The 16,457-nt window shown below is 44.9% G+C and overlaps 1 protein-coding gene across 1 annotated transcript in view; it reads right to left on the bottom strand.

The window, feature by feature from the left end:
- Positions 1-15,981, bottom strand: part of LOC133378980 (zinc finger protein 850-like) — a 69,162-nt gene extending 53,181 nt beyond the window's left edge. The window contains exons 1-3 of the mRNA XM_061613594.1: positions 15,975-15,981; positions 11,478-11,676; positions 10,187-11,076 (exon numbers count right to left, since the gene is read on the bottom strand). Coding sequence (XP_061469578.1) covers positions 10,187-11,076; positions 11,478-11,676; positions 15,975-15,981 — 1,096 coding nt within the window. The remainder of the gene's footprint in view (positions 1-10,186; positions 11,077-11,477; positions 11,677-15,974) is intronic.
- Positions 15,982-16,457: the final 476 nt, after the last annotated feature.

The raw sequence follows: 16,457 nt of genomic DNA, 5'->3' as shown, positions 1-16,457 counted from the left end.
AGCAGAAGCAGCATGACTCCATCCAGTATGCCTTGATGTGGCAAGAGTTAGACCGAGATCCACCCTCCCCAATTGTAATGAGAATCATGATGCAAAGAGGCCCCATCTCCAGGCCAGCCCAACCAGTGTTACCACAAGCAGAAGATGAGTCTTCACCCAGCGCCCCATTATACAGACAACCACCACCGTATAGACAACCGCTGGGTGAGGACAGATCAGGGCCCACTAGCCCGCCTCCACAGCTTATAAACCTGGACAGGCCTTTTAGCTCGTCGTCAGGCTTATCAGGACCTATACAGCAAAGCCATGTGGAAACAACTCCACAGCGATCCAGCAATCCCTTTTTGCCTCAGGCTCCCATAAAAATCCTACCAGATCCTCCACAGCCACCAGAGACTTGTAGAACCTTGCTGCTCTCACAGGAAGCAAGCAGTTCAAGCCCAGCCGCCCAGGATATGCTCCCCTTCAATACAAATCCAGAATGCTCCCTGTGCCTAACGGGACAAAGCCCAACCGTCCTCCATAAATATGCCCATGAAATCCGCAACAGTCCGGCTAACACCCCTGAGGAAAAGGCCCATAGACAGAAGAGAATCCAGATTTTAGAAAAGGTGGCACAAGACGTCACTAACCAGAGGGAGGACCACAGAGAACATAGAAGCGGCAATAGCTATCTTCAGGCCCCTATGCGCGAAGTCATTGATGGGCAAGGAGGTATAGCTTATGTCTATGTCCCTTTCACAACTTCTGACTTGTTCAATTGGAAAAACCAAACACCCCCCTTGAGAGAAGACCCTGGGAAAGCATACGATCTGTGGCAATCCATATTTGTTAGCCACCATCCCAGCTGGGCTGATATCCAAACCCTAATGAATATTTTGCTAACTTCTGAGGAAAAAAGTTTGGTTATGGGACAGGCTCGTAGGCTTGCTGAGACGGAAAGGGCAGCAGCAGGAGCAGGCGCGCCACCCATGGCTGCCATAATGCCAGAAAGAGACCTGGGATGGGATGCTTCACCTGGTGGCAGTACCGAACTTGAAAATTATCGCTGCCTCATACTTCATGGGCTGCGGAACGCCATCCCTAAACCCACCAACATGGCCAAATTGTATGAGGTTAGACAAGGCAAAGAGGAAGACCCTTCTTCCTTTCTTGTGCGGCTGCAGGACACCATGCGGAAATACACCCCCCTTGATCCAGCTGCGGCTGACAACCAGAGACTTTTAGTTACGCTCTTCATAGGGCAAAGCGCCCAAGATATTAGGAAGAAACTGCAAAAGGTTGAGGGGGCCATGGGAATGAACATGAGTCAATTGATGGACATTGCTTACAAAGTGTTTGTGAATAGAGATGAGAGAGAGAAGAGGGAGGAGCAGCGCATGTTCAAGAGACAGTGTGCAGTAATGGCCGCTGCCTTGCAAGGAGATGGGACTAAGAGAGGAGGAAGAGGAGAGGAAGGTAGAGGACAGCGCCCCAGGAGAAGGTTGGACAAGGATCAGTGTGCCAAGTGCCTCAAGAAAGGGCACTGGGCCAAGGATTGCAAAAGTGAAGAGAGACAGAAACCCATAGCCCCCCTTCTTCCGGCCTTTGCTGAGGATGACTCTGAATGAAGGTGGTCGGGCGAACAAGGTAGCGATCCGGGGGAGCCACTTATTCCCATTATGGTGGCTAACCAAAAAGTAAGAGCCCTTGTTGATACCGGAGCTACCTATTCTATGCTTCCAGGGGCGGCACCCCACCACTTGAGCCCCAATTATAGAACTATTTTAGGAGTAACGGGGAACAAGCAAAGATTACCCCTAACAAAAGCAATAGGAATACAAGCAGGAAGACAAACCTTTAAGCATCGCTTTCTTGTTTCAGAGCAATGCCCTCTGCCCATTTTAGGTAGGGATGTCTTGGCAAAGCTGCAAGCCACCATCTCGTTTAAGAAACATTGCCTTATTGTCACCATTCCTAAGGAAATGGAGGCTGCATATCAGATGGTAGTGTTGTACCAGAAAGATGAACGCCCCATTCATAATAACGGTGAAGATCTAAGAAGAAATAAGAACATAAACCCTATAGTGTGGGCTGCGGAAGGGAACCCAGCCAGAGCTAAATTTGCTGAGCCTGTGAAGGTCCGCCTAAAACCAGGAGCAAAGCCCACCCCTGTTAAACAGTTTCCGTTAAGAAAAGATGTATGGGAAGGCCTCACTGTGCTCATCCAGCAATTCCTTAAAGACGAATGGATACGCCCGGCCACATCCCCCCATAATACTCCAATATTTGGAATCAAGAAGCCAGGCCAGCCAGGCAAATACAGGTTTTTACAAGACTTGCGCGTCATTAACAAGCAAGTGCAAGAGGATGTCCCTGTAGTTCCTAACCCACATACACTTCTCTCTGGAGTTCCAGCTGAGGCAACAGTGTTTACTGTGATAGACTTAAAAGATGCCTTTTTTAGCATTCCTATACACCCTGAGAGCCAAGACTTGTTTGCCTTTACCTGGGAAAACCCCCACACTGGGCAGGCTTCCCAAATGACCTGGCAAGTCTTGCCCCAAGGATATGTGGGCAGTCCTTCGGAATTTACTAAGGCCTTAAGAAAGGACCTAGAGGAATGGCACCAGCGACCTAAGGATACTGTTCTTTTGGTTTACGTTGATGACCTCTTGATATGTAGCCAAAATAGGCCTTCCTGTGAGCGGGATTCTGTTTCGTTGCTTAATCACCTGGCCCTAAAAGGATATCGCGCCAGTCGCCAGAAAGTACAGTGGTGCCAAAGTGAGGTTAAATACCTAGGGTATAAGATATCCCACCATGGCAGAATGCTGTCCCCTGAACGAAAGGAAGCAATCTGTAGCTTGGACCCCCCCAGAAACGTAAAAGAGTTGCGCACAATATTAGGACTATTTGGGTTCTGTAGACCATGGATTCCCGAGTACGCCAGAATAGTGCAGCCTCTTTATAAAGCATTGGAAGCTGAACAGATAAAAGAAACTTGGCGTTGGACCAAAGAACAACAGCATGCCTTCCAGGTGCTTAAAACTTTGTTAACGCAAGCGCCTGTGCTCGCATTGCCAGATGGCAACAAGCCATACTGCCTTTATATCTCAGAAAACAAAGGAGTAGCGGCTGGAGTGTTAACACAGAAGTGGGGGCCCAAACAGAGACCTGTAGGATATTATTCCTCGAAATTAGATCCTGTGGCTCAAGGATGGCCTGCTTGCTTAAGAATCTTGGCAGCTGCTTCCATCTTACTCAAAAAAGCTGACAAAATCATGGTCGGAAGCCCGGTTGAGGTTCTGGGACCGCACGATTTAAGGAAAATAATGGGAGCTGATGCAGCCAAGGTCCTAAGCCCTAGCCGCTTAACCATGTTTGAACAGCAGCTTCTTGGAAGGCAGGGAATTACTCTTAGCACCTGCAATACGCTAAACCCTGCGACCCTGATGCCCCAACCAGGACAATTGTTACACAACTGTGAGCATGCTCTTGAAGTTGCCACAAAGCCCCGAAATGACCTCTCTGACTTGCCACTTCCCGATGCCCATGAAGTTTTTATTGACGGCAGTAGCAGAGTAGTGGAAGGCCGCAGGAGAACCGGATTTGCCATAATAGAGGGAAGTCAAACATTATCCAGTGGAAGGCTGCCAGACAGCTATTCCGCCCAGCAAGCTGAATTAACTGCACTCGAGAAAGCCCTTTCGCTGTTTGAGGGACAGAGGGTCAATATCTACACTGACAGCAAATATGGTTTCAATGTGATTCACGCCTTTGCGATGATATGGAAAGAGAGGGGCTTCATAAATAGTGTAGGAAAGACCATTGAACACTTGGACATTATAAAGAGGCTTTTAAAGGCTGTTGCCCTCCCTCAAAAGGTAGCTGTAATACACATTCTGGCACACGGCAGAGAAAAGGAGAAGAAACTAAGGGAGGGAAATAATTTGGCTGATCGAGCGGCGAAGGAAGCAGCTCTTTCCGAAAGAAGCCCCACAGTTGCTCTCCAGCTCATCCCTTTAGATGTTCTAAAACCTTATTATTCACCTGCTGAAGCAGAGGATGCTGCAGCCAAAGGAGCATCTCTGACACCGGAAGGGTGGTGGAAATTGCTAACAGGACAAATCATAGTGCCACGACCCCTCCTAAGACAAGTTGTGTTGGCAGCACATCAAAACACACACCTAGGGGGAAGTGCCCTAGGAGATTTGTTAGTCAGACAAATAATGGCACCAGGGCTTTATGTTGAAACAGCACGAGCGGCAGCGCAGTGTACCATATGTGCTGTCACCAATCAAAAGGGGCCAACTCCACCTGTGCCAATGGGAGGCCGCCCTTGGGCATATTACCCATTTCAGAGACTTCAGATTGATTTTTCAGAGCTTCCTAGGAAGAATGGATACAAGTACCTCCTTGTAATAGTAGATCAGCTGTCCGGATGGATAGAGGCCTACCCCACAAGACAAGCTACTGCAGCAGTAGTGGCTAAGATACTGATGAAAGAAATTTTCCCCCGATATTCCCTGCCTGAAACAATAGACTCTGACAGAGGGACGCACTTTGTCTCGGAAGTAGTTCAACAACTCCAAAGGCCCCTTGGATTCCGATGGCGCCTTCATACGGCATGGAGGCCGCAATCAGCTGGGCAAGTAGAGAGGGCTAACAGATCTTTGAAAGCCACGCTAACCAAGCTCTGCCAAGAGACTGGACAAAATTGGGTGAATGCCCTGCCTATGGCATTGACGATTTTTCGTTGCACCCCCAGAGGACAGACCAAGCTAACCCCATTTGAAGTTTTATTTGGGAGACCGCCAGTATTGGCAGCTCTCAAGACCCAGCCTCTTGAAATAAACCAAATAGTGGGAGATGCTGTGATCAAAGAATATGTTATTGCCCTGCAGTCTGTTCTTTCTAAAATCCATAGATACTCCCAAGAGTTCCAGAGATTGCCACTGGACGCCGCCATTCATCCTTTCAGACCAGGAGATTGGGTCCGGATCAGGACGTGGAAAAAGGAAACGCTCCAGCCCGAGTGGAGCCAACCGGTCCAGGTGCTGTTGACCACGGATGCAGCACTAAAGATTGACGGCAAGGCCAAGTGGATCCACCATACCAGAGTCAAGAAAGCAGCCGCACCTATCGAGGTGCAGGAGCCAGAGACGGGAATAGCCAAGGATTCCCCAACAGGTGAGGGGCGAAAGAAGACCCCTGAAGAAAAGTGGCTTTCGCAGACAGTACCGGGTCTGGGCCTGAAGTTACATCTCCGCAGAACACCCCAAACTTAGTTATTGATCCCGCCGCTCAAAATATAGTTAATCCATACTATATATGCATTGCCATTATTATAGCATGTATGCTTTTTATTATGTTGCTTTATCTTGCATTTTACTTCCGGCATGGGCGCGTCCCTTGACCGGGAATGGGTCTTTTACACAATCTAACACCTTCCTAAAGCTGGTGCAGGAGGTGGTTAGCCAGTTCAAACTCACTAGCTGTTGGGTGTGCTCTCCCTTGCAGGTGCAGCACGGTCAAATTCCACTATATCCTCTCCCGCTTAACATATTGGAGTTGGCTGTGGACCGCCCAGCACACAACCAGACCTGGCCACGAAGGGACCAAGTGCAGGTCAAAAGGAGGAGGGGCTTATGGTGTTGGGAAAATTACGATGGCACAGGGCCCCAGTTAGGATATTCTTCTTGTTTTTACACACATAAGAGAGGCCCATGGCAAAAGTGGCCAGGGGGAATCCCTTGCCTCAATTTGCACTATAATAGTACCCACATCAATAAGACCAGATGCAATTGCACACCACAGAACATGAGGTATACATTTCAGAGAAACCCCCCTTGTCATTGTGGCCACACAGGGCTTAACGACTACTGGCAGTGGTATGGGCTAACCTTATGCCGTGAAAATGGCTGGACTACCAACATACCAGACCAAACCACTATGCTTAGGTGGTATAAAGGGGATCAGCCCCAAGCTTGGTCTGAAGTGTATATTGCCTCTGACTCTTGGTACGCCAGAGCTCGGACGGGAAAGGGGATAGAAACCTGTGCCCCAACAGCCCCAGGAGTAACTAGATGCAATGCTAGTGGCCCTATATATACTGAGCCGTTGTTCATGAGCTGGTATTTTGTCCCACAACATGGTTTCCAATCTCATTTGAATGGGACTATACAAGCCCATCACTCACAGATATGGCCTTTGGGTAAATGCGCACTTAAACACCATTGGTTTGTTTGCGGAACCACTGCGTATACATGCTTGCCCCCTGACTGGAGAGGAAGCTGTTACGTGGCATACTTGATACCCAATATTAACGTTAAACCCAAGGGGCAGCACATTTTCAGGCCTTTATACACCAATACCAGAAACAAAAGGCATGCTTTACATGCTGGAAATCATAATTGGGGAAGTGAAGTTTGGACTCCCCAAGACCTGATTGATGGGTACAAACCATTAACATGGAGCTCTATTGGAATTGTTGGAGCTAGGTCTATGACAAATGGCCTGTTAAGGTTACAAGCTGTAGTTGAAGTAGTTACTAATGCCACCGGTGAAGCAATACGTACCTTAACACAAGAAACTGAGCAAATACGCAAAAGGCTGATTGTCCACCAGCAAGGCCTCGACCTGCTCCTTGCCAGTTCAGGTGGGCTCTGCGCCACCTTAAACACGAGCGGTGAGTGCTGTGTCGAAATTGGAGATGAATCTCAGGTAATTAATCAATTGGTAGATCATGCAGAAATAACAGCGTATGTGGGTGACCAGCAATGGAAGGGCCTAAGCTGGGATTGGCTTACCAGCTGGCTGCCAAACTGGGCCTGGCTGAAGCATCTCTTTGTTATTGGCTGCATTATATTCCTTATTCTTATGTGCTTACCATGTATCATATCCTGTGTATCTGGCATGCTTATTCGGGTCTTGAAAAGAAAGGCCCAGCTAATGATGTATCAGCAACTAGCCCTGCATGAAATGCAAGGAGATTATACTGAAATGGCACCATCGCATGAGGAGGTATGGAACCACACTGTTTATGCTCCCCAGTCAGTTATTACTGAAGAAAGAAACATTTATGCTACCATTGAGAATTAAGAAGATACTTTCTCATTTTAAGAATTAAGAAAGTATCTGAGGGGCAAATGTTGTAATGGGTTAAAATTAAAAATGTTATAGTAGAATAAAATCAAATAACATTAAATGAAACATATGTTTGCCTCCCTTATGAGAAAGTACGGGAGTCTTTCCGCTTATCAGCTTCATTTGCAATTAAAAATGTTGTTCCCAGCTTACCAGACCAAAGGTCAAGGATAAAGGAAGTTTGGAGGGAGAACAAAGAAGTGGACCAGAATAGATAGATGCTGAGAAATCAAATAATGATGTATTTCTGATTAGCTATGCATTTCTGATGATATGTGTGTGACGTACCTGTAGCCTATATATATGATGGATGTCAGCAAATCTGGAGAGTCACTTAAGGGTGGCCCTCCCTTTGCAAAGGCTCAATAAAGGCAAACATTCACGGTACTCTGGTCTCGTCTCTATTCCTTATTGGCAACTCAAGGAATATAGAGTCCCTATCAGTCTGGCCTCCATTCAGGCTTGACTCCTTTTGTAACAGAGCTCAATATAGAAATCAAACACCATACCAGAATATTGGTCAAACTAATCCTGCACTTAACCCAACTCATCCAAACGAACATGGCAGAATTGACTTTCAATGGGCACCCAGTCTGGCATTAGCAGTTTCAGGCATCTGTTGCAGCTAGTTTGGGGTTTGGGGGGGGAGGTACAGTTTAGCAACAGTCCCCTGTGAAGGGTTTTGGAGGACCCAAGTGGGAACAGATTGGCAGCTGGCTTTTCCCTGCCAATCACAAGTCATTAGAGGTTTGGCAGGTAGAGGTCTGAGACCCCCAGAGAAGAAGGGAAGGTGGCAGCCATGGGGTAAATTGCTACTGGGTTTCCCAGTCCCCCTGCTAGACAGGATTTACTCAGTGTATTCTAAAAAGGGGCATGCCTTGTTCACTAGGCATAATGGTGGAGAAGGCAATCTCAAAATGGCAGGCTGGGAGATGACTGCAGCACAGTGATGACACAGCTAACCTGAAACAGCAAAAGGACTGCAGGAGGAGGGCAGGAGACAGGAGGGTTAGGGAGTTAGATGGGGTAGGAAGTGGGGACAGCAAATGTGGGCAACCTGTGGCAAATGTCAATCTCCAGTTCTGGCATTTCCCACAATAAGGTGTAGAAAATCTTCTGCTGGATGTTTTGACAAGTCAGTCATGGGTCAAAGCTGCCCAGCCACAGTCTTCCTCAGGATCTTACCTTGAAAACATTTAGAGGGTGGGCCTTAAAGCCCCTGCTTCTTGACTGGCTGTTTCTCCTCTCAGCTGCCCACCCACTGGTTGTCCCCAGTGCCACTCTGAACAATGTATTATAAATGTCTTTATTTTAAAAAAATTCTCATCCTCGTTTGGCAGTGCCCAAGGCTCTTTGAAAACAAAGTTGTGCTAAGGAAACCAAAAGGAGAAAAGAAGGGCTTGATCCCTACAACAGCTGCTTCAATGGGATGAATGGAGGGGATGTAGAATTGGAGCCCTCAAGGTACAAATGCACTTCCTGGGGGAGAATGTTCCCCCCACAGCAGGAAACAGGAGAGGAAGAGCCTTTATAATCCAATTATATAGGAAGAGCCTACATAATCCAATTCCTTCTGGCTGTTTGCTGACTTACAAAAGCAAGCCTCTACGGAAAGGCCAGAGGCGGGAAAAGTAGTGCCTGGTTTCCTACATTGCATCATGGCATGTTGCAACAAATTGAAAAATATGTCATCTGGTGTCTCTGAGGGTCTGGAGGGAAGGCAATGAGAAATTTGCACAGAAACTAAGACAAGGATCATTTTGTTGGGAAAGGGACACTGATCAGACTCATCGCCTTGAACCTATAAGGTCACATGCACACACCATAGATATAAAGCAGATGGCGTCCGCTCCTCCCTCCCCAAGAATCTTAGGTACTGCAGTTTACCCCTCACAGAGCTACAGTTCCAAGTAACAAACTACAGTTCCCAGGTTTTGGGAGAGGAAACCCATGACTGTTAAAAGTGGTATAATATAAGAATGCTTTAAAGGAATGGTGTAGGTATGGCCAAAAAGGCACAAGAAGCTTCTGAGGTAAACATGAATGGCATATTCATTCCCATTTCAGGAATTCTGATTCCATGCAAATAAATGTGAGACAGTGCCTTTTCTGGAGAAATAATTAACAAATCATTTGCCCAGAATAGGCTGTGTGTAGGAGTGAATATGCAAGCTTTCACGTGGACCACAGGAACCTGCGTTACATAGAAATGGAAAGCTCTGCCAATTTTGGTTCTCTCAATTTCTGATGAAAAATCTGATGAAACATTCCTGATGGGAAAAAAAAACCAGTTCTCCACATTTATACAGCAATCTGTGATTGTGAACCTTCTTGAGTTGGCCATAGGCACCCCCTATGGCGCTGCATAACTTTTTGAAAAAAGTTTATATATAATTTAAATAGTGAGTGGGCCTGGTCTGGAGACCAGACATATCCTGCCTCAAGACGTTTGTATGAAATGTGCCAGAATAGTATTGTGCTTATTAGGGTGTGCTGGACAGAATTCCGTTTGCCCTTCCCTCGGCTGAAATAACTTTAAAAAGCAGCTTGATCTTCTCCGACTGCCAGCATTTCCCCTTCTTGGACTGCGAATGAGCAGCCATTTCTTTTTAATGTCCTTAAGACACCATATGTTGAGGGAACAAAGCACGGAGTTTTATACTTTCTTCTTCCAGCACCTCTTCTTCCTATACTTTCCTTTGCTTTTCCGAACAAGCAAACTGTTTTTTTAACATTAAAGCAATTAAAGAGCAATTCCACACACAAATGTACACATGAATCCTGAGAGTGAACCTTTCCCCATAATCAGTATATAATCAGCCCCCCAATTTGCCTAAACCTCTGTGACCTCATCCGCTGTGTCTCCATGGCCTCCTAACAGTCCTGCCAGGCTCAGTGACCACCAGCTGCCACAGCATTTATGATTTCCCTCCTGCGTGATTTTTTTCATGGGAAGAGAGACTTTCCTTCCGGCTGAAGTTCTTTCCACATTCCAAGCATTGATACGGTTTCTCCCCTGTATGAATTCTTTGATGACGATAAAGGTTTCTGCTTGCACAAAAGTTCTTTCCACATTCCAAGCAGTGATATGGTTTCTCCCCTGTATGAACTTTTTGATGGGAAGTGAGACTGCTGCTCTGACTGGAGCTCTTTCCACATTCCAAGCAGTGATATGGTTTCTCCCCGGTATGAACTTTTTGATGAGAAGTGAGATGGGTGCTCCGACTGAAGCTTTTTCCACATTCTAAGCAGTGATATGGTTTCTCCCCTCTATGAATTCTTTGATGATGACAAAGGCTTGTGCTTGCACAAAAGCTCTTTCCACATTCCAAGCACTGATATGGTGTCTCCCCTGTATGAATTCTTAGATGATGACAAAGGCCTCCACTTGTATAAAAGGTCTTTCCACATTCCAAGCACTGATACGGTTTCTCCCCGCTGTGAACTTTTTCATGTGAAGTGAGACTCTCTCTCTGACTGAAGCTCTTTCCACATTCCAAGCAGTGATATGGTTTCTCCCCTGTATGAACTTTTTGATGAGAAGTGAGATGGGTGCTCCGACTGAAGCTTTTTCCACATTCCAAGCACTGATATGGTGTCTCCCCTGTATGAATTCTTAGATGATGACAAAGGCCTCCACTTGTATAAAAGGTCTTTCCACATTCCAAGCATTGATATGGTTTCTCCCCTCTATGAACTTTTTGATGGGAAGCGAGATTGGCATTCCGACTGAAGCTTTTTCCACATTCTAAGCATTGATATGGTTTCTCCCCTTTATGAATTCTTCGATGATGACAAAGGTCTCCACTTGTATGAAAGGTCTTTCCACATTCCAAGCACTGATACGGTTTCTCTCCGCTGTGAATTCTTTGATGAGAAGCAAGATTGGAGCTCTGAGTGAAGCTCTTTCCACATTCCAAGCATTGATATGGTCGTCCCTGCTGTGAACTTTTTCATGGGAAGTGAGACTGTCTCTCCGACTGAAGCTCTTTCCACATTCCAAGCACTGATACGGTCTCTCCCCTGTATGAACCTTTTGATGGGAAGTGAGACGACTGCTCCAACTGAAGCTCTTTCCACATTCCAAGCAGTGGTATGGTTTCTCCCCTGTATGAACTTTTTGATGGGAAGTGAGACTGGTGCTCTGACTGAAGCTCTTTCCACATTCCAAGCATTGATACGGTCTCTCCCCTGTATGAACCTTTTGATGGGAAGTGAGACCGCTGCTCCAACTGAAGCTCTTTCCACATTCCAAGCAGTGGTATGGTTTCTCCCCTCTATGAATTCTTTGATGATGACAAAGGCTTGTGCTTGCACGAAAGCTCTTTCCACATTCCAAGCACTGATACAGTTTCTCCCCTGTATGCATTCTTTGATGGTTAGTGAGATGGCTGCTCAGACTGAAACTCTTTCCACATTCCAAGTAATTATATGGTTTCACCCCGATGTGAATTATGTGTTGGGAATTCTGGGTTAAGTTCTCTCCACACTCCCCAACTGTGTGAATTCTGTGACGGTCTCTCTTATTCTTAGTATTCAATTTGTCACCTGCTGCAACAAACAAAGAAAACAATTGGAACCTTAGGAAGTAATTGTACCCTAAATTAATGAACACTGCCAATGAACTCTTCTGATAAATGAAGAATGGAAATGACTCAGATGGGAGGCAGATCTAAGTAGAGAGTTAACTACCTTTTAAATGGCCAGCTGGTAAACTGCAGACTGCTGGATTTGAGCCACGGAGACATGGGTTCAGCTTCTGCCTCAGGGATCAATTGCACTGGGTGGTTTTGGGCCAATCACTGTCTCTCAGCCCAGCCTACATCACAAGACTGTTCTGCAGACTAAGATACACCAGACTAAGATGCATCCAAACTCAGAGGAAGGCAATGGTAAACCACCTCTGAATAACTCTTACCACGAAAACCCTATGAACAGAGTATCCAAACTGCAACATGAAATAGTGCTGGAAGATGACACCCTCAGGACAGAAGGCACTCACCGAGCTACTGTGGAAGAACAAAGGACAAGTACGAGTAGCGCTGTGACTAATGACGCAGCTGGGTCAAAGCTGAAAGGAAACCCAGAGGCTGATGTGCAAAGATGCAAAAGGAGAGTTCGGAGTTGTACAAAGCACACAATGGGAACATGGAATGTGAGAAGCATGAACCAGGGAAAGTTGGACATTGTCAAGCAAGAAATGAAATGCATCAACATTACAATACTTGGTGTGAGCGAACTAAAATGGACAGGAATGGGACATTTTCAATCAGGCAACTACAAAAGATTTTATGCAGGAAATGAGAAATTAAGAAGAAATGGGGTTGCTTTAATAGTGAGAAGTGATGTAGCAAAAGCAATTAGGAGGTACAACGCAAGGTCTGAGCAAGTTATATCAATGAGATTAAACGGGAAACCTGTTAACATAACCAGCACCCAAATCTATGCTCCGACAGCAAACGCAGAAGAAGAGGAATTGGAGAGATTTAATGCAGAAGTACAGGAGGAAATTGATCACATACCAAAACAAGATGTGCTGATAATCATTGGGGATTGGAATGCAAAAGTAGGAAACAGAGAAGAACTAGGAATTATGGGGAAATGAGGCTTAGGAGACAGAAATGAAGCAGGAGAAAGACTGATTGAATTCTGTGAAGCCAATAATTGGTTTCTTGCAAACACATTTTTTTGAGCAACTGAGAAGATGACTGGAAGGAAGATGGCGGCGATTCCCCAAGCCGCTGCAAAACGTCTCCTGTAAGAATTTGATTTAATGATCTATTGACTTCTTTCCTTGATAAGCAGCTCCCACCTGAAAGGCTCTACTATCTTAAGCAACATTCAACTCTTCGCTCATTAAAACCTCAGCTAAGTTTACTTTGAAGCTTTCGGCGAGAAACTTTGATTCATTGCTTTCTCTTCCCCGGACGTTCCTGCTCGCAGTTTGTTTTACAAGACAGATCCCTTGCTATTTTGGTGTTTTCTTGGTGCTTTCCTGAGAATTCTTGGGAGAGGCTCAGTTTTTATCTTGGATTGGAACTTTCTTAATCTTCTAAACTGAGTGGAAAACAGGACTTTACAAAAATATATTTTAAATCTTGCTTACCTTTCGCTGTAGCTTTACATCAAAATGGTCCTAACCAGGCAAAGATGTAGAGAGCTCATGGACAACCAGCAATCACAGTCTCAAACATCATCACAAGGAGCCTACCAGGTGAAAATTACCTCCTTTTTCTTGCCTGACTCCGCTCCCGGAACACAAGATTTAAGAAGTCCATCAACAGACTCTGACCCAAAGATAACACCTTTAACATTGGATTGGTCTCTAAATTACATCAACGAACCCCCCCAACAGAGACAAGACTCTTACTCTACTCCACTTAGCGTGGAGTTGGCAGATGCCGATCTACTAATTAGAGGGATTCCAGCCAGCTGTCCTCAATCGTGCATACAGTTTGTGCCGCCTTCGCCCACCATTCCTACCTTGTGTTCTTTTCTAAATAAAAGCACGATGACTGAAGAACTTATGTCATCTACGCAGCCTGGCAACAATTTGGGTCTTTCATTATTGATCCTTGATGAACTCAATTTAATGAAGCCTTTCTTTGAGGAGACCAATGCTCTCCTTAAGACTCTAATAACAACAGCTAAAGCTCTTCTGTCAAATAACACTTCATCTCTAGCCTCTGCTACAACCACAATTAAAGTAAACAAGGAGGATCATTTAAAGCTTACCAACATGACTACCCAGTTATCCCAGCCAAAGAAAATCAAGAGACGCAAGAAAGAAGAGAGGAAACTAAAGAAACCTAAGAAGATGAAGAACTACAAGCACTCCACTCGGGCGAAGTTAAACTTTAAGCCTTTGTTTGAAATATTGAAATTGTTAGACTTCACTTCCTCCTTGTCCTCCAGCAAGTCAGTCCACTCTGACCCGAGAACAGTGAATGTTCCAAATTGTGCAAATGGTTCAAAAAAAAGTGCCCTTTCTTCCTGTATTCTTAACGCTCAAGAACATTTTTCCTGCGCAAAGGCTGAGCAGGGATTGCTTGCAAGAAATAAGCCTTCATCAATGCCAGTCATGAAACCCTCCTTCAAAAAGGTGATAGAAACTGATCTATCTAAGAGTTGCATGAACTTAGTTATGGAACAAAATTAAGTTGTCCTCCTAAATTTTCCAAATTTTCCAAGGAGACGTGGATGCTATCCTGACAAATATCAGCTTTGTGAGTTTTTAACGTCTACTGCATCAATTCATTTTACTGCCTCTGATGTAAGCAACCTCTTTTTTCTCCATAGCAACTACTCCACTACTGGTGTAATAATAACTTTTATAAACAAGGAGACCTCACGGCGGTTTTATTCTTTGAAACCACTTCTGGCGGACATTGGACTATTTATTGTTCACTATTTTAAAAATGTAGCTCCTCCTTTCCCATTGGTGGTTAATCCTTCTCGTATAAGTAATTCCTTAAGTAAACCCATTAACCCCCTTTCCGATTCGATTGGCTCACTTCAATTGTCCGATTGCGATCAGCAAGGTTCCCCTAAGGACATATGCAACGAATCACGCGACTCGGAAGACCTCCAACTTATCGAAGTTTTTCCCGACCTTCCTCGAGAGGAGCAAATAAAAATTATCAATAGAATAGATCATCTGAAGGCCGACTTACAACAACAGCATCAGCTGCCTCCTCCCATCCCCTCCAGACCCTCAGTAACATCCACCAAGGGCTCCTCCTTACCGCATACCAAGGTTTCCACCTCACCCCTTGTTTCTTGGACAGAGATGCGATACCTGGCTCCCAATGAGATTGAAGTATCCCAACCTACACAGGTTCCCCGGTGCTCCGAACGGGGGGACAAATTGCCTATTACAAACGTAAGTGTCATAAGACCGGATTTAGATTTAATTTTCTCTTTAGACGAACCAAATCCTTGAAATCCTGCGTTATGTTGCGCTGACAAGGTGTCCCAGTCTCCCGTGGTTGATCCTCCCGTCCAATCTTCATCCTCTTTTTTTAACTTATTATTCTGGAATATAGCCAGTTGGAACAACAAAGCAAATGACCCAGAGTTATTATCTTTTCTTCTTTCATTCGACATCGTATGTCTTCAAGAAACGTGGTTAACAGAAGACCATTTTCTCTATCTCAAGGGATTTAAATCTTGGTTAAACCCAGCTAAACGCTTAGCTCAGAAAGGCCGAGCTAGTGGGGGTCTAGCATTTCTAATTTCCTCCGAATTAAATGCCTCAGTAATAGAAATACCATATTCAGCTCCAGAAAATTGCCAAGCCTTAATCATCTCCCTCAAAACAACTTCTACACATTTTTCCTCTTCACATTTTTCATTTATATGTATTAATGTATATTTTCCCCCTATTGGTTCAAGGCTAAGTTCTCAAAGATGGCAAGAGCTTCTGGATTTCATAGATCTAATCCAACAAAAGTATCCTAAAACTAATTTAATTATTGGTGGAGATTTCAATGCTAGGATGGGCACCACCTTTCCGAAATCTCTGGATTTTCCAGATACTTCCCTAGGTGATTACTCATTCCTCCCTCGCATTTCACGTGATAAAATAATAAATAGAAATGGGCATGCTTTATACGAAATGTTGTTAGGTGCCCACCTCTTGTGCCTTAACGGCACAAAATATGATTCATCTAAAGGGTTCTTTACTTTTATAACAAAAAAAGGAGCAAGCGTAGTCGATTATATTCTGATCTCCCCACAATTACTTGATTCTGTAAAGAATTTGTCTATTGCAGACAGATCAGATAGTGACCATCTCCCGTTATGGTTGTCATTGTCCTCTCCACTTAGTTGTCTAAAATCTATACCCGACATGGGCGTTCATCCAGGCTTGAATCGTCGAAGGTGGTCTCCTTTGTTACTGGAAGAGGTAAAAACAACTTTGTCGTCCCCTTTGTTGATGGAATTAAGACAAAAAGCTATTTCACCAACAAATGATACTAGGGAGATTTTTGACCAGATAATCAAACTTCTCCATCCAACTGTCACTTTAACTACAGCGCATCTAGTCAAGGCTCAGTACAACGATAAGCCATGGTTTGATAAGCTCTGCATGGCCAAAAAGAAGCAAGTTTGTTACCAAACACGCTTCACTAGGCAACACTACTCAGAAACGGCCATAGCTAAGCTCTTAATTCTTAAAAAAGAATATAACAACTTATTAAAATTCAAAAGATCTACTTACATAACCACAATCTGGCAACGCCTTGGTTCTGCGGCCCTCCATGGCAACCAAGGGGACTTTTGGAGATTGGTCCATGGTTCCTTATCTGGAAATTCTTTCACATCAA

This window comes from Rhineura floridana, chromosome 3 (genome assembly GCF_030035675.1).
Source record: "Rhineura floridana isolate rRhiFlo1 chromosome 3, rRhiFlo1.hap2, whole genome shotgun sequence".
Classification (NCBI taxonomy): Eukaryota; Metazoa; Chordata; class Lepidosauria; order Squamata; family Rhineuridae; genus Rhineura; species Rhineura floridana.
This window is presented reverse-complemented; position numbering and strand designations above follow the sequence as displayed.